The sequence below is a fragment of the Glycine soja genome, chromosome 10 (assembly GCF_004193775.1).
Source record: "Glycine soja cultivar W05 chromosome 10, ASM419377v2, whole genome shotgun sequence".
NCBI lineage: Eukaryota > Viridiplantae > Streptophyta > Magnoliopsida > Fabales > Fabaceae > Glycine > Glycine soja.
In genome coordinates, this window is record NC_041011.1 from 2,455,624 (window position 1) to 2,476,616 (window position 20,993).

Genomic DNA, 20,993 nt, shown 5'->3' on the forward strand with positions numbered 1-20,993 from the left:
GATGACATTCCATGACCTATGCACAAGTAGTTTTCAACCGTTGTTATCTATCGTCGATGTTGCCGCCAACAAACAATGATTTAACTTCATAGCTTTCTCAATTAAGTGAATGGTATTTGATTCACGTAATCATTCACGTCAGGGAACCTGAAATGTCTTCTTCTGATTGGAATTGGAACTTGGAAAGCTTCCTCACACCGGGTTTGGTGCAGCTGTCCTCGTCTTGACAATTCTATTTATTGTCTTGTGCCTAAAAACAGGAAGGAAAGATTCTCGTACGTTCATCGAGGATATCAAGGATGCATGTAAAATACATTCAAGGACAAGTATGTACCTATATAAGTAATGCAAAAATGAGGATTTAAATAACGATTTCATAGAAGATAAGGTGTAATTACCAAATTTGTAAGTATTTTTTCCTTCCAAATAAAAAATAATGGAAATTTATGCAATTGTGCTAAAATTATAAAATTGAAAAAAAGTTATAAGATATCAAATTCACACCAAACATACAATTGAAATATATAGACTAGAACTTACGTTGCTTTTGCTTAATTTTGTTTTTTCCGCATTCGCAAAATACCCTTTCAAAAGTCAATTATTCTTTTCTAATCTATAATCAATGGTCATGTATTATTAATTGTCTTTTCTTTAATCAAACTTCTTATTTAATAAGATAAGGAATAAGTTGGAAAAGGTATAATTCAGAGATTATACGGAATTGCAAATTTGTTAATAAAAGATAAGTTTTATATATATATATATATTGTGTGTGTGTGTGTGCGCCTTATTTATATAGGTATATATAAAAAAATATGTTTGAGAATGTCATGCTTTTCTTACATAAATTGTACTGAGCATATTAATTCATAATTGGCACAATATTATTAATTTAAGTGTAAAATAATTGTGTGATACGATAACGCAATTATCTATTTAAAATCAAATGATGATATGAACTTGTGAAGTGGAAGTAATAACTAGGGAATTATTATTGGCGCCGTGCTCTTATTTCCTAACAAGTGGTTGAAGATTTTCTTATTTTAGAATTATCATTCCCATCAAATCATGATTATGTTGTTATATGATTTTTGTACCTTCACTTGTTATAACAGAATCATAATTTTATTATATATTTTTTTCCGTCTCATGTATAATGGAATCGTGATTCCATTGTTATACTTTTTGGCATGCCCCCTTAACACATTATCACAACATAATCAAGATTCTATTGTTTAACTTTTTTCACATCACAACAAAATCGTGATTTTATTGTAATAAAAAAAAGTTAAATAGTAGAATCTTGATTCCGTTGTTATAGAAAAAATACAACAAAATCATGATTTCATCATGTTCTTTGTCCAAATATACATCGTTGTGGTATTCAACCCCCCTCCAAAAAAAAGATAATTTCATTATGTTTCTTTTTAAACAAAAAAAAAATATTGGTGGAGGAAGGAGAAGAGGAAGAGGGAGGATGCTAGAGGGGAGGGAAAATTTTAAATGGGGGGCAAAATTGGAGTTTCACCTTTTGGTAGGGGCTAAAAGCAAAGTGGGTAGGGGCCAATAGTAGTTCCTTGATAATTAATGTGAAATAGCCCAAACATATTGATGTTGATCTTTGTAATATACTAGCAGCATTAGCATTTGGGCTAAGGATAACATTTGGTTAGAAATTTGTTTATGCACCCCTTATTTTTTATATTCCCACTTTACTTGTCTCCACCATGGTGTTGCCCCTCCATCACTTGGGTCTATGGTAGCTCTCTCCACCTCTCCTTTTTCATCGATGCCGCCACCAAGGTCATTGAAGTAAAGCTCAATTGTGAATAAAACACTTGCCTGTGACCTCATTACACCTTTTGCGCTGCTTTATAATCAAAGAAGCTCCTCCTTCTCCATATCATTAGGATTGGTAATTCACCACACATTTTAGTGCTTGTTTTTAAGCTACAATATGAAATGTCAAAAGTTTGTTGCATTACAAAATCGTTGATAAAAAATGACACATTATAGAATCGTTGATGCAGAATGATACAAGTATTCTAGAATATATGTTTGATATAGGTATTCTAGAATACATTTCCATAATACATGTGTCATTCTAAATCAATGGATCCAATATAAATGTATTCTAGAATGTCTATTCCATAATATATTAAACATATATTCCAAAAGACATTTTTGGAATACTTGTATGTTACGGATCAAAGATTATGGAAAACACTAAACACAAATGGATGTTGAAAAAAAAAAACATTACACATAGCCACTTACCTTCAACTGTGAAGTGGCTTCAACAATAGTGATTGTGGTGCCTTCACCTATGGTAGTGGTGTGGCTATCGTTGTCAAAGGCAGATGGCGGAGGTGTGGCGGGCTGCTTTTATGAATGAGGTGTAATGGGTTTGCTATAGAGAAAGGAAGACAGTTTGGTGTGGTGCAAGAGAAATGAAGTTGCAGTGGTGTGCCAGGGTTGGGTGACCAAGTGGGGTGTAGAATAAGGCTAATAAAAATGGTATATTAGTCTATTCCGAGTCATTATTATTTCTTATGGGTGCATAAAGCAATTGCATGTTTGGTTAGTTGGTTCGCCTAAGCCCAGCTAGATCATAGTTTTAATAAGGAATTCATCTATAATGTCGTGACTTTTGATCATCTATTTTAAATATTTACATAGTAGGTAAAATGTCACTTTTGATAATCTATTTTATTTATTTTGTGGTCATTTTGATTTTTTATTTTGTTTGAGTGGTTCAAAATAATTCTTACCATCGTAGAAGTGTAATCTTGGTTAGCAGAGAAAACAAAATTGATTAATGTGGCACGAAACAACAATAATTAAATTCATATAGGTTTTTTTAACTATTTAAACGTATCAAAATTCAACATATGATGCTAAAATATCTGAATGTTATTTGAAGGACTAAGTTGAATATATTTAAATAATCTTAAATACAGCATGCATAAGAAGAAAAAAAGAAGTACAAATACTAATTGCCTCGTGCAATATATCAGAAATTGGGCCTGATCTTTTTGCCATTGGGGCAGCCCATCGCGTAACAGATATCTTCACAATTAAAGTTGGAATTGGCTCTGTTTTTTTTATTTTTTTGGCTGAGTTTGTTGGAATTGACTTTGTACTTTGAATCATAAGGTATATATATATATAAGTATTCGTTAGGTGTCGAAAGTGAGTGAGTTCCGGTGGATGGCGACGAGCGCGACAAGAAGCGGCGGCGTTACCCAAACCTTGGGCTTCAAGCCGTACCGTCACCTGAAAACTCTAACCGACCATGAAAACGCGGTGTCGTGCGTGAAGTTCTCGAACGATGGAACCCTCCTAGCCTCGGCCTCCCTGGACAAAACCCTAATCATATGGTCCTCCGCCACCCTCACCCTCTGCCACCGCCTCGTGGGCCACTCCGAGGGCATCTCCGACCTAGCCTGGTCCTCCGACTCCCACTACATCTGCTCCGCCTCCGACGACCGCACCCTCCGCATCTGGGACGCCACCGTCGGCGGCGGCTGCATCAAGATCCTCCGCGGCCACGACGACGCCGTTTTCTGCGTCAACTTCAACCCCCAATCGAGCTACATCGTGTCCGGTTCCTTCGACGAGACCATCAAGGTTTGGGATGTGAAGACCGGGAAATGCGTCCACACCATAAAGGGCCACACCATGCCCGTCACCTCCGTCCACTACAACCGCGACGGAAACCTCATCATCTCCGCCAGCCACGACGGCTCCTGCAAGATTTGGGACACCGAAACCGGCAATCTCTTGAAGACCCTCATCGAAGATAAGGCCCCTGCTGTCTCCTTCGCCAAATTCTCCCCCAATGGCAAGCTCATTCTCGCCGCCACTCTCAACGACACTCTTGTGTGTTTCATCTTCTTTTTCTGTTTGCTTCACAAGTCTTGCTATTTACATTTGAAATGGAATCTCAGACCATTGCCATTTTCCAGCACCATAATCATATAAGCATTCTTATTGAGTGATACTTTATGTTTTTCTCCATTCCTCTGCTTAAGTAAACCATAATGGAGGGGTAGAAGAAATATGTGATGGGTCCCACGTCGTGTAGAATGAAAGACTTAGAGCATGTTTGGTTTGCTGTTGCAAGATTATGTTTAGAGGCAAAAGTAATTTTGCCAACGGATTAGGACCCTTGCTACTAATCCCTTGCTTTTGCACTCATTTTACTTTTATCTGGTGGATTTGCATTGGAACGTGCACCGCAGCATTTCCAACTACAAACAAAACATGCACTGAATGTGATACTTGAGGCATGAGTCTCTCCTCTACCTATTGAATCAGTCTTTTGTGTTAGGTTCTTCTCTTGTGCTTAAGTAGGTGTAAACTGAAAATTTATAGGTGAGTGAAGCCGTCAAAGGGAGAAGGGCTGTGAGTTAGCGTTGATAGAGTGAAAGCCTCCTTGGACTTCTCCTCTTGAAGGAGGTGGCAATGTTAGTAGGAGTCTCATCCCATGTTAAGTAAAATAAAAGACTTAATGTTGTGTTTAAGGATGAGGCTCTCCCTAAAGGACTAGTCTTTTTGGTTGGGCTCTTCTTTTGCGTTTAAGTCCTAACAAAATAACACCTATTGAACTTATATCCCTCCACCAAATAGAAGTTGGTTTTCTGCAGCCGCCCCTATTATTCAAAGGCATTTGATCCAAAGGACTATGCTTATAAATGATATAAACATTGAGCTGAGAGATGTAAATGGTTCAGTGGGGGATTAATTATTGAGCCCAGGTCCAAGTGAGATACCCATATGGAAAGTATATTCAAGAAGGGAGGCCAGGTAGCGGGGGAATGTTGCTGTTGCTGGGATTTTGGTGTCGAAGTTAGTTAGATGGTCTGCATTTTAGGGTAGTAGGGGGGGCTATAGTGGTGGTATGTTGATTATTATTGTCAGTAGTGACCGAGAGTGTATTCTCAGAGGAGCATTGGCTCGGTAGGATAAATCACTGTTTATCTGGTTATCTTTCTAATTGAATAATACTATTTCCATCTATTTCATACTGTTCTGTATGTTATGTTGCATTGGTGATTTAGTGTTCTGCCAATGAGACCACCATTTATACCAAACAGCCTCTGAATTATATAATAATAATCAAATTTCTAATATTTAAAATAGAAAATATAGTCTTATAGAAGCTTTTGGAATGCTCCAAATTCTACTTGAGTATCCGTATTTATAGTAGCTTCCATGTTCATGCTTATCCCAATTGTCGCTTCAGTTTATTACTTTTTTCTTTTGGTTCCTTAGCTAGTTTCCTAGGGACATTTATTAGCATTCTCTTTTTGATAATGTATCATTGTTAGTTTAGCAGATTGGTTGTTTTATTTTACAATTTTCCTAACAATATGAACTTTCTGGATGCAGAAGCTATGGAACTATGGGAGTGGGAAGTGTTTAAAAATTTATTCTGGGCATGTGAATAGAGTATACTGCATAACTTCCACATTTTCTGTGACTAATGGGAAATATATTGTTAGCGGTTCTGAAGATCACTGTGTTTATATATGGGATCTTCAGCAGAAATTGGTTCAGAAACTTGAAGGCCATACAGACACTGTAATATCTGTTACTTGTCACCCAACAGAGAACAAAATTGCTTCTGCTGGTCTCGCTGGTGATAGAACTGTGAGGGTTTGGGTACAGGATTCCTGAATAATATCGAAACTGTATGGGGATGTTGTCTTTCTTCTAGATTTCAACTACATGCCTATGCATGTCTGATTTCAATGTTAGACACTATTAAACATACAAGTTGATCTCATGTTGGCACTAGTTCCGTTTTTGGTATTATTTGTAAATGTAGTTTTTCATCACTTATTATAGTCGAATTCTTCCCATTTATAGACATTCTGATTCTTACACAGAGACTAATGTGTGAGATGTAAAGTATGAGTTTTGTGTTACCTATCTAAATTACTCCACTTAGACATTCTTCTCTGTATTGTTTGTGCCTAATTAGATGAACGAAAGTTTCTGATATTTTGAAGTAGAGAAAATTGTAATTTTCTAGCAAGTAATGCAACTTGAACAGTTTACGACTCTTTATTTTATTTTATTTTTTACCTATAGCTAGGCCTGTAAGAATTTTAACACCATTAACGTAAGGTAATGTGAGAATGTAATGATATCCAACAAATATTTTTCTTCTGTAATTTTCCACCATATATATTATTTTTGGATGAACAAGCCCATTAATTTTTCAAATAAAAAATATAGCATAATATTGTAAATCTTGAAACAGAATTATTTTTCATGTAACCGCTTCAGAGCTTATGGAAATCCAGTAGGTTTTGAGATGAAACATTATTTGTGTTTCCCAAAATCAAGAATAATGAGATATCAAATATATTGCCAAAAATCAACTATTTTCTCCACGGTGATTGCAAATGAGAAAGTTATTTGGAATCCAGGAGTAGGCTTCACCGTACGTAAATTCAATTAAAATACAGTAAAAGACTACAAAAGGAAGCAAGCAAAAGAACTGTTTTAAAACTTGTCAGGCATATTCAGAGATTATTACAGAGCGTGTTGAAAGAGTTACAAAAAGTAGTGGTGGAGACATTTTGTCGCGGGAAGAATTAGTTATTTGTACTATTCCTTCATGTATCCTCATATTCAACTGCAAAATATGCAAAATAGAAGGAGTCGAGGCATTCATTCACATTAATGTAAATTGGCTGGGAGATCATAGGATTCAGAGACATATGTCTTGACAAATCTCTCTCTCGTGTGTGTTTAAAATTATTTGACACGATCTTAACCTTCTTAAGTGTTACTATAGATGATTAGCATTGATAATTGTTCCTTGGATCTACGAAAATAAAAATAAACAAAACATAGGTAAGAACAAAGCACTGAAAGCAGCATATAATAGCTGCCATCTATCCAGTAGTTCTTCTTTGAATCTGTTGTAAGTTAGATTACTCTCCATGTTTCGTATGAGTCCGTTGCCAAAGAGTTAAAGGGCTTATCCCAGCATCAAAAAATTAAATGCTTGAGCTCAATTTTAAAATCAAAACAAAAAATAAAAATCCAACAGCATTGCTATGTGATTCTCTCTCTCTTTTTTTTCCTCATTTGGAAACAGGATCCTTCTTGATATTTATGCTACCGTTCAGAAAATTTATTTAGCATATACCTTTACAGTTTTTACTCTTCGCAGATCATATGTTCAGTAACAAACTCTGCAAACAGATTCTGGAATATTGATAAGAGATCACAAAAGTTATAATAAAAGCAAATAAAGCGTGTCTGTAAGATCAAGATGAAAAAATAGGGGCAAGTTTATCAGTTCCATTGTTGAAAAATGTGGCTGTCAATATAAATGTAATAACATTGAGGAATAAGACTTAACAGCTCTATTGACTACTCATGTTTCCAAGCATACAAAATGAGAGAGAACCCAAAGCCTTGCAATTGGGAATCCCTAAACTGCTGAGAAGAAGCCCATGAGGGATCAGAAACAGATTGCCCTTCCCACATTTTGTCATTTGAAATGCATGTTTGGAACATGAACACTGCATTATTGCCCATAGCATTCCCAAAGAGCCAACTATGCACATCCCAAAACACTTCAACAGGAACACCATCCACCAAAATGGTGTGATTCCCTCTGAACTTCCACTTGAGACGCTTCACCTTCATCACTGTCTTGCTATCAATTCGAATCACAAGAGAAGGATCGTTGAGTCCTAACGTGTCACACTCAATTGTGACATCATGCACCTGCCCCTTGTCACAAAACTGAGCCTTTGCACCATAAAACTTCTTCCCAAAAATGTGCTCTCTCTTTGCAATGAAAATAGCACCAGAGTGAGAAAAGCAAGCACAATCACTCTCAATCTTCTTGCATGCCTCTTTTTTTAGATCCCCTAGGAGCAACACCATCTCCTTGTTGAACACAACCGCTAAGTAGAACCCCTCCATTGGCTCAGGCCCTGAACCAAACTTGGCACTACTCAAATCCCAAAAGATGTCAACTTTACCAGATTGGACCTCCAAATTCTTTGACCCTTTTCTCTTTGAGAAGAGCCATGGCTTTATCTCAACCTTGCAGAGGCAATGCTTTCCCAAGTCATCAATTTCCACACTCAAGCCTTGACCAATCAGAGTTTTTGTCCACGAGACTGTAATCAAGCTTGAATGGCCTCTTAATTTGCACTGATAGACACACGTGACCACATTTTGTGCTGCTCTTGTGGTGCTTGATGAGGATGAGTCAGCAACCTGAACACCATTTTCTCCAAAACAAGAAGGAAACTCCCTCATGGCAACACCAACAACAAGTCAACAACAACAAAATTGTCTCAACTCCTTATTAGAAACAAAAAAAGAATAAAGAAGAGAGCTTTTGCTGCTAATAAAAGTTGAATAAGAGGAACTTCTCCCTTGGTTGATTAGAGGGGAAGATGATGAATAAAGCTTTGGCTCCAAAAGACTATAGCTTTGACATGGGGGGTTCTAACTTGTAATTGTGTTTCTTCAGAATGAGATAGGACATATGAGGGAGGGGTGTGGGGGACAGAGAAAGAGAGTTATATTTGGCTGATGTTTGGAATTGTGTGGGGAGACTAAGTGGAGTAATAACCCAAACAAAAGGGAAGCCATTAAAAAGAGAAAAATGTTCCATTAACAGCTATAATGTTATAAGACATCTAAAAAGAAAAATATAGGTATTATAGAATTTGTGATGTGATAAAAAAAAATCTTGCTGATTAAAAAACTAAAGGGAAAAATAAAAAAAAATTATGGACAGACCGTAATTTTTTATTTCCCAATAAACTTCTACTTTAAGTTCTCTAGAATACTGATTAATTTTCACTATTAAAAAATGAAAAATATTTGTGAGTTGTTTGAAATAAGTGAATGTTTGTGTATTATTATTATTTAAAAAAAAATTAGAAGAAAACATAAAAAGGAAGAGTAAGTGAAACTGTGAAAGGAAAGGTTGCTTTTAAGCACATGGGGTACAAAGGATAAAAGGCTACAATTGCCCCCTTGCTATTCCAATGCATGACTTGAGTCAAGCAAATGGCAACTGGCATTTGGTATGTTTTGCTGCAAAGATTGCCATATATGTTAGGAGACGTGGCCCAGTAAGGAGATGTAATTATCAAAGTATTTAATTGAAGAAATGGATTTCAAATATCTATTTGGCCCTTAATGTTTATACGGCTGTAAAATTATTCTTATGCAAACTTGAATGACTAAAAATGTTTGAGATATCATATACCACAAGTGCCATGTTATGTACAAGTTTTGTGACTTTTTGCTCCAAAAGACGTTTAAAAGTTTCTATACGGTAAATTTTGACTATTTTTCTTCCTATTCTGTGCTCTCTTCATTTTTTTAAGCTTTTCTCTTCCTATTCTTTTGGTTTAAGAGAAAGAATTTAATTTATTAATCTTGTATGATATAATTGGCAGGTTATCTTACTCTTGAATATGTGATCTGAGATTCAATAAACAAGTTTGTGTGTATAAAAAAAAAATCCTTTAATGAAAAGTGTTAGTAACGTATTTTTAAAATTAGTGATTTAGACACAATTAGTAAGCCACGGGAACAATTGTGTTTTTTTATGTGAAGTGTGAGAGCAACTGTGTTTAAGATCCCCAAATTTCCCCAAATATAACATTAAATAATCTCAAGGCATTGCTCGTTCGGCAACATACGAATATTGCGTAGGTGAACATCTGTAATGTAAGGCTTTAAATTCCATAAATAATCAATTAGGTGAAATTTCCTTTGACCCATGAAATTAAATAAACCATGGTTGCTTCAGCAAGAAACCATCCCATTTCTATGATTACGCTAATGCATCCATTGCAAAAATTGAGTGAGAGAGAAGACTATTTTTCAAAGATCTTAGTAAGGTGTAGTGGCACATATATTGCAGCCCATTTGGCCATCATGTCCAATAATTAATTTCATGACATAATGAAACATTTTTGTTTAACCAAACTTAGGATTAGGTGCCCCACCAAACAACAAATAGATTTCAGAAGGGCCATTGAATTGGAATTTTGCATGATGGCACTGCTTGACTGTTGAGACCTTTCTATCCCTTCTAAGAAGAAAGTGGGGGAATGGTTCTAAGTATCATGGCACAGTCATTTTGAACAGATCCCACAAAATTAATAGATGGTTGAATTTTTTAAACATCTAATCAAGATTCAAAGCTGCATTTTTGAACAAGGGTTCCCTCTGTCCTTTATGTTTAAATGAGGCTGAGTCAAATGCTCATTTGTTCTTTTCTTATAGGAAATCTCTCCAAGTTTAGGCTCACATTCGTGATTTGGCTCCTTTTCGCAGACATTCACTTCTTTGTAGGGCATTACTGACTCTTTAATTAGGAGCAGATCCACATCAGGTGTTCAAGGAAAATTTCATTGTTTGACTAGTAATTACATTTTACTGCATTTGGCTATTCAGGAACAAGCTGATTTTTGAATATTATCAATTTTGTGTAGTAGGGGTTATTGGCAAGATTAAGTTTCTTTTGTATAGATAAGCGCACTTGTTGCATTTGTTTTAGCATCTTGATATAGGTCTTCTTATATTAGGGAAATTTTTTATTTTCTCTAGCTGCGGAGTATGCCCGTATCATTTTGGGTTTAATATAATTTACATTTTTTTCAAAAAAGATTCGATTTCTGATCATCAAAATGAAAAAAAAAATTGTTGGAAAAAACAAAACTCAATTCTTAATCTCTATGCTTCCAAAGAAGTTAATTTTCAACTATCGATTGAAAATATATTCTTGGTGAAAAGAAATGGCACAGTCATTCTGCAGGTGCTCTATCTATTGATTGTTTCAGAAGTACTAGTATTTGGGAATTGGTCCCAACTTTAATTTTTTAAGATGAGGAAAAGACATTACTATTCTGATGCCAAACACTAAACAACTTCAAAACTATTGTGCGGGTAGATATTCTGAATGATGTGTGTTCTCCTACTTTTTTGACTTGGTTCTCATTCTTATATGATAAATTGATCACCACAAAATTGGAATGATTTTAAGGGAAGAAAAGTGGTAATGGTAATTAAAATGGGACATTGTGCATGACAAGAATTAATGATCAGAAGTGTGTGTCACGGGCAGTATGAAATTGCATTCCAGAAAGTGCCATCCAACAACTGCAAGAATCTGATTCCTAGTTCCCAGGGTGAAACACAAGTTATATGACAGATTGACAGGCCTCATGAAACAGTATAATCGCGAGTGACTTTTCAACATAAGAGTAATAGCCACAAAAATGAAACTGGGAAAAGAACAAAGAGAATCATTTAAGTCTCAAGAGGATAACACAGTCTTTTGCAACAGTAATAACAAATTAAAGGCTCAGGACCCCATGGTATAATGAAAATCCTATAGTATATGTTCTTCAGTGATTGGCCCGAAACTATGTAACATGAAAGAACATTAAGATTATGACAATAGAAATGGATCTCTAAAAGATAAATAGAAATGCATAATGTCTTCAATGTACAGATTATCATTGCTGGATATCAATACTTGCATGGGAGAAAAGAAAGGGAGATAGACATTTATAGATCCACCTTAAAATTTTATTTCTCTATAGTGCGAATAAAGCCAGGGAAAAAACAACCTCATTTCCCAAAATACCCCAACAAGACACCTCTAGTATGCCTTCTCCTACGTCTCTTTTTTCCTTGTGCCCCCGCCATCATACTTTTACCATGAGTGATGATAATATATTTAAACACTTTATTAATCAGCCTTTGATCAGACTTGTTGATCATCAGTCTTTGATCTAAACTTATAGTAACAGTCATTTTTTCTCACTAAAATGAGTTTTGTGGGTAATATTTTCTCACTTTTATTTTCTTTTGTTTGATATGATCAAGAGTATATGTAACTTTTATTTTGGCACTGAAATAATTTCTCTTACTAAATCAATTCATTTTAGCATTGAAATAGTATTTTTTAATCGTAATTTCATGCTGAAGCCAAGAATTGAAGCCAATTCTTTAAGAGTAGAATTTATAGCAACAGCTTTTGATCTATATATCTATTTCATTTTCTTCATTGCTTAATGGTTTCTTTCAATATAAAAGTGCATAATTTAAATTTAGTATATTCACATTTAATTCTTTCTTTCCACTATTCCAAACGCAACATCAAGCAAAAAGCATTATGTACTGCACGAAATATATAAAGAATTGTACTTAAAAAAAAAAAACGACAAAGATATGAGTGGAATGATTAAAGCAGATGAGAAAAAAGGTCTATGAGACTAAACATTGCTTGGAAATCCAGGTTAATTTATCTACCCTAAACCTAAAGTGTTTATGTTACCGTAAATGGTTTCTAGAGAAAGAAAAAAAAGGTTTAAACTCTAAAGCATAAACAAAGGGATTTAGATACCATTTAACCAATGACTCCTAACAAGAGCAATAAAGGATTTGTGGGTTTTTGTTGTTGGACTTTATGGATGTGAAGATTAGGATTGACACCAAGGTCTTTGATCAGCCTTTATCAACAAGTCTTGCCAGCCTAGCCTACCCATGTGCATGAAAGTACCAAGTCATCCAAGGTAGTTGTCAACAATTAAGTTTCAATTGTATCATCAACATGTCATGTGGGTTATGGTTTTTTGCCATCCACCACACAACACATGAAATATATATATATATATATATATATATATATATATATATATATATATATATTCATCACACCTTTGGGTACCTCAAAATTATAAATCCTAATGTTGCTGATTTTGCCTACATCGAATTCTTTTCTGCATTTTGATTTCGCGCCAAAATCTGTGTTGTCGGAGAGACGTCCAATTAGGGGTATGATTTAAAATCTGTTGCAAAAGGGTGGGGGAAAAGCAGCATCAATTTTTACTATAGTGACACAGTGGACATTTCAAATCAAATCATGTTATAATCGCGAGCAAGCTTTATCAATTCTTTTTGGCTAAGTAATCATCATTGGGTACCTCATCATGATATGTCCGAGGTCAAAGCTCAATGGCCCCAATGAGAATTGTAACATAAAAGGTCGTGAGAAAAAGAAAGAAAAAAAGAGGTTCACGGGATCAAAGAACAAACCGAATAGCTGCCTGTCTCTTTGCGGATTGCCCGGCATTTTTTCTTCCAACTCTCAAATATATGTATTCACAGTGTAAAATATTATCATTCAATTATAAAAACACTATGTATTAAGTTTGTTGATTATGATAATAAGAAAGATAATTTCTAAATATATTAAAAGTCGTCCTAATGATATTTTTTTGGGTTAACATTACTAAAAATATTTACACTAACAAATAACAATGCATAATTATTAAAGTCTACTTCGTGATTTTATTGCATTATAAATCATTTTCTATCTTAACCAAAAACAATTTGAAAAATGAAGACTGATGGACGATTCCATAAGAAGTAAGAAGTGACAATTAATCAATTTTGAATACTTTTATCTTTAAATTATGGCCAATCTTCTTATTTTATCCATGAGAACTTAGTAAGGGTTAAATCCTTAATTAAGAACTAGAAACCAACAATAGAGAGAGAACAAACACCAATATTGTACTTTCTCTAGACTGCACTGAGCTTTCCTCTCTCCCCCGGATTGGAGGAGTTATCAAATAATGAAGATCACGAGCATGATACCATTTCCTTGGCGAATGTGATATTTTAATTTAGTTTTTATTTTAAAAATGAAAATATTTTTTGTGGTTGTTCATTTACTTACTAATTTGTACTCTTAGTTTCAATTTGAATTAAATTGAAACTGATTTGACATTTGATCATTGCCTAATTAAACATATTCGTTGTCCTGAAACTCTTAAAAAAAAATAATAAACATATTCGATCATCACATCACATTCATTGAATATTGAAATATTCTCATCATTCCTACCCCAATTTGAACAAAACAAACCTTTCAGAAGAAAAGACTATGGAGAGTGGAAGAGGAAAAAACAGAAAAGTCCATTTCATATAAATTAATTGGAAAATAATAGATGGACACCTAACATACAAATGACAATGAGAGAGAGAGAAAAATTGTAAATATGATAGAGAATATAATACCATTGATAGAGTGTTTGATATATATATATATATATATGAATACTCATATACTAAGGCACTCAAATAATTTGGACATGCAATGGAGGCTTGGAGTGGAAGACATTATCACAAGAAAGTCCTAGGCAATTCCAAGCCCATCCAATACAAAACGGACCAAGCGCAATGCTACAATACATTTTAGTTTGATATTAATTTGGTGTTATTAGGTCTTCCTTTTGGTTCTCTGTCCCTCCCTCAAAATGGTATCTTCTTTTGGTTTAAAGATTCAGTGAGTGGAATACAGTATATTGGGGTAAAAGTATTTGCAAGCTTGATTTCAAATTATTTTGATTTTGTAAAATAAATTTTAATTAAAAATAAGTTTGGAGTGCTTTTAGCATCTTAATCTTTTTTAGATAGTATAAATTATAACCATTTCTGGAATAATAATTACTAAAATGGTATAAATTTTATATTTATCAAAAGTTGTTGGATATGAAAAAAATTGAATTCGTTATTTTGTCTGTATTCAAATTCATGTATGCAATTATTTAATATAAAACGATGCGACAGTTATTAAAACTTCAGGTAACTTGAACAAACAATGTCTAATCTAGTCAAGGATTTCTCCATAGCTCTCGAAAAAATAATGTTTGGCTCTCATGATTTGTTCCATAGAGCACCGGGGTTTTTTTAGAAATAAAATGAGAATGACAAAGCAGAGTAAGTACTTCAGGGAAACCAGGTAAATACTCTAGTTACACTCAAATTATACAAACGATTGGTTGAATGCTCATTAGTTATATTTTGAGATTGGGCTGTGGCCATTGATGCCTATCAAGTGTTTCTAGGATCTGTTTAGTAGCTGAAATAAAACAATAAAATTCAATAGTTTAAAGAATGATATTGAGTAAATTATAATATCACATCACTTTATAAATAAAAACCAAAATAAAACACCATTTTACAAGTTCTTAACATTTAAAATATACATAAAAATCTAATCAAATATATCATAATACTTACTTTAAATTTTAATAAAATATGATAATGTCCATTAACAATAATAGATAAATTATATGTTTGATGAGAAAAAATACAATAAACTAATAGAAAAGAGTAAATTATGTTTCATAAGAAAAAATTATTAATAATGAATAAAATAATTTATATTTATTTGAAATATTTATTAAATGTGTTTTTATTTATCTTTAAAATAAATAAAAAAACAAAAGAAGTCTAATTTTTTTAAAAAATAACAGTTCAAACTGGTTTTGGGCACCAGTTCTTTATTGATTTTGCACCGGTTTAACCGATTCTTGACCGGTTTGCATTGGTTCTGAAATCTTCCGATTTTTTAGAGTATCCATATCGATCACCAAACCGATTTCCTATTCAACTAGTCGAACCGGCTGATCTGATCAGATGATTTACCAGATCGGCACAACACAAAAGCAACACCAGCAGCCAAAAACTGGGAGCAAAACTTGGAATTGTCTTATCCCATCTAAAATGTCATCTATTGATATTGATATAATAGACAAATAAATGAAGCGTTAGATTTAATTTGAATATTCTTCTCAAAATGAATTAAAACATTTGCCACAAGTTAAAATAAAGATATAACAGCCATGGCTTTATCTCAACCTTGAAAAGGTAATGATTTCCCAAGTCATATCTATTCCCCCACTCAAGCCTTGACCCATCAGAGTTTTGCTCCACGAGAGACCAGACTGTAATCAAAAGCATGAACCTTGATAGAAACTGGTTCAGATACAAATGAAGGAATGAATTTTATTCAGAACACTCCAGGACTTTCGAAAGGTCCAAGTCTCTCCCAATTCCTTTACAAATTCCCACCCAATGAATGACTCCTCTCACAACCCCTCTTCCTATTCATATACATCATCAGCCACTTGACTCACTAAGTAACCCACTATTTGACTGTCCCCTAACTATCTAAGTCCCTCGACTAACAGAACTATCACACGGCAACCATATTTGAGCTGCTCCTGTGGTGCTTGATGAGGATGGGTCAGCAACCTGAACCCCATTTTCTCCAAAAACAAAAAGGAAACTCCCTCATGGCAACACCACCAGTAAGAAATTGTCCGAACTCCTTTCTTATATACATATGGTTTGGCTAAAAAGAAAGAAAGGAAGAGCTTTCCTGCTAATTAAGGTTCAATAAGACTACTACATCAATAAGAGGAACTCTGCCCTCCACTGATTCGAAGTGAACATGATGAATAATGCTGAGATTGGCTCCAAAAGAGTTGAGTTTTGGAATGGTTTCTAGTCGTGTTTCTTCAGAATGGGATAAGACATAGGAGGGGTGTAGGGGACAGAGAGAGAGATAGATTTGGATGATGTGTGAATTGTGTGGGGAGACCAAGTAGAGTAATAACCAAAAAGGATGAGTGATTAAAAAACTGCAGGGAACATAAAAAGGAAGGGTCAGCAAAGGTAAAGGTTGCTTTAAGCACATGGGGTACAAGTATAAAGGGCTAGAATTGCATTATGCTATTGTTATGCATGACATGAGTCAAGCAAATGGGAACTGGCATTCGGTATGTTTTGTTGCAATTTGCGAAGGCTGGCATGTATATTAGGACTAGGAGACATGGCTCCGTAAGGAGATACAATTATCTAAGTAAAAATTAAAGAAATGGATTCAAATACCTATATTACCCCTTTGTTAATGTTGATACGGATGTTAAATAATTGTTATGCAAACTTGAATAATTAAAAATGTAGAGATATCATATACCAAAGGTATCATTTACCGGTTGTGACTTTTTTACTAGAAAAGATCTTTAACAGTTATACAGTAAATTTTTACTTTTTTTTAACCCTACTCTGTGCTCTATCTCTCCAATTTCTCTCTACTTTCTCTATACTCCAATCCACTCTCTTTTCTCTTCTTATTCTTTTGGTTTAAAAGAAAGAATTTAATTTATTAATATGTTTCTATGCAGCTAAAATCTGCTATCGCTAATCTACACTAATCCTTGTACAACTACACAACACCAAGGCTGCTGCTGATCTATAGCTTTATAATAACTTGGTATTTTGGTTAGCTTTTATTGAGAGTCTAATATGATTCTTCACATGGATATCTTACTGAGATTACCAAACAAGGGATTGTAATGCTTACATGTAGCTTTCAATCGGATTACCAAACAATCTTACTGAGGAATAGTAGGCATCAACTATGGCACATTGAGAGATCTTTTCCTTCTCTAGGAGAAGAGGAAAGACAACATTTACTACAATATACATCTGTTCAGATGCTTGAGTTACAAGAAGTCAGAGACCTACTAATGACAGAAAAGACACCATTCACTACAAATTAATGATTCGGTTTTTGCTGTATGTGATCCTCTATGTGTCCAATAGGCATATCAGAAAAATTACATCACCAATCCTGGATATAACATCACAACACCAGACAAAAAAACAGTGTTCAGATCCTGAACATAAAAGCCTATATAGCATAATTAAACCATACAGCAGAACATAAACTGATAAAACAACACCGGCCGCCAAAAAGTGCAAGCAAACTTGAAATTTTGCAATCACACTCGAAAAGGCCTCAGCCGATAACCAATCAAAACAACCAGGTGCACATTCAACTAACAAATTGAAGAAGTTAACTTCAACAAGCAATGCAGCTAGTCCCTCAAAAAAATAACAAAGTGATGAGGAGCAATCAAAACCCATTGGCAGCATAGAAATTTGTTTCTATAATAAAGTTCACATGCTTTTGTAAGTTGCTGCAAATGATAAACCTACCAATTGGTCATTCCATTCCATAGCATTACACATGAAACAGATATTTATTGTATTAACCAATCAGTTTAAGCAGTTAAATTAGACATTCTATTAAACTAATAGGCAGTTGGTTAACTTGTAATATAAGATATAATCTGCTGCTGTTAGCTAACAGTGTAAAGCATATGCCACACCAACTCACCAAGTTAAAGAAAACAAAGTTCACTAATCTCTCTATTTTCTCAGTCTTAATATGCCATCTATATCTATTCTCCAAGTCTATAAAACCCATAGAAAAGTACAAATGTAACCAGAAGAAGAAAAAAAGAGGCAAAGAACAAGAGCAAAACATACATCAACATTAAGGATCATGCATCAGCACCATCAGAGGCTTTAGCAGCAAAAGGATCATGAGTTGGACCAACATCCTGGCCAATGTGGCGCTGCACGAGGCGCTGCAGATCAGCCATAACCTTGTGCTCCCTTTTAGCCTTCTCTTCATAGTTAAACATAGCCAAAGCACGCTTATCCTCAGCACTATAAACCTGGTTTTCTTTCCTAATACGAATGGCATTCATCCTCTGATGTCTACTACCACTCATCACATAACCAAGGTTCTCAAACTTCTGAATTTCCTCAGCAGAAAGACCCACTTCTCCTCTTCGCGGAATACGCTTCCCTTGTTGAACATACTGGGCAATGGCATCACCTTCACCGGGCCTAAGCGCTCCACCATAGCTGATATGCCCCTCAGCTCTAGGCAACGGCATTGGCCCAACCGCGGGTTCGTTATCCAAAGCAGGTTTCTTCTGAGACTCAAACAATTCCTTCAACTTTATAGCCTCCGCGTTAATCTCCGTCATCTTCACCTCATCAACCATTGCTTTACTCTTGGCATCACCAGAACCATTCTCCTCCTCCTCCGAACCAGAACCCGCGCTCTCAGTTTCAGAGCTTCCCTTTGTTCTTTTGCTGCTCCTTCTGATACGCTTCGATCGAGACCTAGAAGAAGAGGAACGTTTCTTCTTCTTTCTTCCACTGCTTTCAGAGTCATCGCTCTCGCTCTCTTCACTCTCATCTGAATCGCTATATCTTCTCTTCTTCCTGCTCCTGTTACTTCTTTTTCTTCTATTCTTCCTACTCTTTCTCCGTCTACGTTCCTCTTCTTCTGACTCAGAATCTGATTCTGATTCACTCTCGCTATATGATTTCCTCGAAGAACCAGCAGAACCCTTCCTTCTCTTCTTCCTCGAACGCGAATCGTCTGATTCACTACTGGCAGATTTCTCAGATTCAGAATCAGATTCTGATTCCGGTTTTGCTTTTGTTTTTGCTTTAACCTCCGTATCGATCTTCCCGGCGCCGTCGTTTCGATCAGAAATTTCGTCAGGTTTGCTATAATCTTCCAGATCTTCATTCTCGCGCCTCGGAGGACTAGGCGTGACGTTCCAGATGCAGTGCTTCAGCGATTTTCTCATCTTCTGCCTCTTGAGCCTTCGGTATTCCTCGAAGTTCAAACCCTTCAACTCCTCGTCGGACTCGGAATCGGAGCGCTGCCAATCGCCACGGTCGCGGTCCAGATACGCGCCGTTTCGGCGGCCAAATTTCTTTGGCAGAGCGTTGTCGTTGTGAGTTCCGTTGGTGTGCCTAGGGTTTCTGTGCTCGGGCGATACCGAACGGCGGCGGCGGCGCTCCGGGTGGCGGTCATATGAGTCGTAGCTAGGGCTGCGGCGGCGGCGATAGTCGTCGGAGACATCGGGGTCAGGGGTGCGGCGGTCGTTATGTCGGTAGCGTTCGTGAGGAATTTCGATGGTGGAGGATGGTCTTCCCATCGCGGATAGAGTGAATAGAACAAAAGGGACGTTTACTGGCTTGCCTTTAGATAATTTGCTGAAATATACAACTTTAGTCTCCTGTTTTGTCTACTATCCAATTTTAATCTCTTAATTTAAAAAATAGATATATTTATGGTCTATTTGTTAAAATTATTTTTTATCAACATCACATTAGTATATAGTATTTATTAGTTTTATTATTGATTAAACACCTTTGTGGGATCCTCTCCCACAAACTCAAAACCTTATTTAAGGGGTCTAAATTCAAAATCATTTGAACTAATAATTTGTTAATATTTGTTTAAATTGTTAAAAATACTTTAAAAAATATGTAATTTTTACTTTTATGATGTGTTTATTTAAATTATTTGTTGCAATTATTTTAGAAATATTTTTTAAACAAATGAATTTTTATTCTCTCAACTTGATTTAAAATAAGCAATTTTGGTAATAATCTTTTATGATGTCTATATTTATTTTCTTTATTTAAATTAATTGAATAATTTAATTATAATATGTTAAGTAAATATGTTAAATCTCGAGTTTAATTTGATCAAAATAATAAAAAAACCATACACAAAATTAAAATTTGGGCCAAAATTATTAATTTTTAAAAAACTAGAGACTAAATGTCTCTTTGTAAAATTAAAATGGGAACCAACCTTACAAATGAAATATAATACCAGGAACAAAATTTTATCTTAACCTAATAAAAATGGGGTGAATAGTCAAGTGTAATTTATTATCGTTTCTAAAAGTACTTAAAGTCCCTTTAACATGTCATTGAAAAAAATCGTTAAAGTTAATGTGTGTGCCCTACATAGAACACTAGTTGCCTACATCAAAATTCACAATGACTACGTTGTTGGAAGCAATTGTTTTTTTTTTTTCCTTTTTTTCTCATTCTTTGTCTGTCATTTTCTTCCCCTTTCCACCTTCTCCACTTCACAGTTCTTCATCCTTTCTTTTTCTGGTTTTTGATTTTGATTTGTGGTTGCTACATTTGTTGGGATTTGTTGATCCAGTGCAAGGGGAGGTTCTATGCATGGTTGTGGGTCATGATGTTTGCACCCATAGCCACTTTAGCGGTGCCCTTGCACTCCTACCAATGAAAACAGTTCCCTACAACGCGATCCACAAAGGCATGTTCGACGTTCTTGAAGCGGTTAGAAAGAGGGTGATGACGATGATTTGAAGGCTAAATTCATTTGGTTCCTGCTCGTAATGAGGGAATTAGAGGGGTTGCGTCAATTGTCAAGCAAAGGTCACTTGTTAGGGATAGCTGGAGAAAGAGGTGATGGTGGTTGT

General features: G+C 35.1%; 3 protein-coding genes across 3 annotated transcripts; 1 reads left to right on the top strand and 2 right to left on the bottom strand.

Annotated features, from left to right (window-relative positions):
• The first annotated feature begins 3,169 nt into the window (after positions 1 to 3,169).
• Positions 3,170 to 6,009, top strand: LOC114372400 (COMPASS-like H3K4 histone methylase component WDR5B). The gene is made up of 2 exons (XM_028329931.1): positions 3,170 to 3,882; positions 5,395 to 6,009. Exons 1-2 carry the CDS (start codon positions 3,211 to 3,213, stop codon positions 5,680 to 5,682), a joined length of 960 nt encoding a protein of 319 aa, XP_028185732.1. The 5' UTR covers positions 3,170 to 3,210; the 3' UTR covers positions 5,683 to 6,009.
• Positions 6,010 to 7,261: 1,252 nt separating this feature from the next.
• Positions 7,262 to 8,632, bottom strand: LOC114370183. The gene has a single exon (XM_028327470.1). It carries the CDS (start codon positions 8,296 to 8,298, stop codon positions 7,396 to 7,398), a length of 903 nt encoding a protein of 300 aa, XP_028183271.1. The 5' UTR covers positions 8,299 to 8,632; the 3' UTR covers positions 7,262 to 7,395.
• An 8,530-nt stretch (positions 8,633 to 17,162) lies between these two features.
• LOC114370683 (NF-kappa-B-activating protein-like) lies at positions 17,163 to 19,751 on the bottom strand. Its single transcript, XM_028328076.1, has 2 exons — positions 18,205 to 19,751; positions 17,163 to 17,503 (listed from the first exon to the last, which is right to left on the bottom strand). Exon 1 carries the CDS (start codon positions 19,680 to 19,682, stop codon positions 18,219 to 18,221), a length of 1,464 nt encoding a protein of 487 aa, XP_028183877.1. The 5' UTR covers positions 19,683 to 19,751; the 3' UTR covers positions 17,163 to 17,503; positions 18,205 to 18,218.
• Positions 19,752 to 20,993: the final 1,242 nt, after the last annotated feature.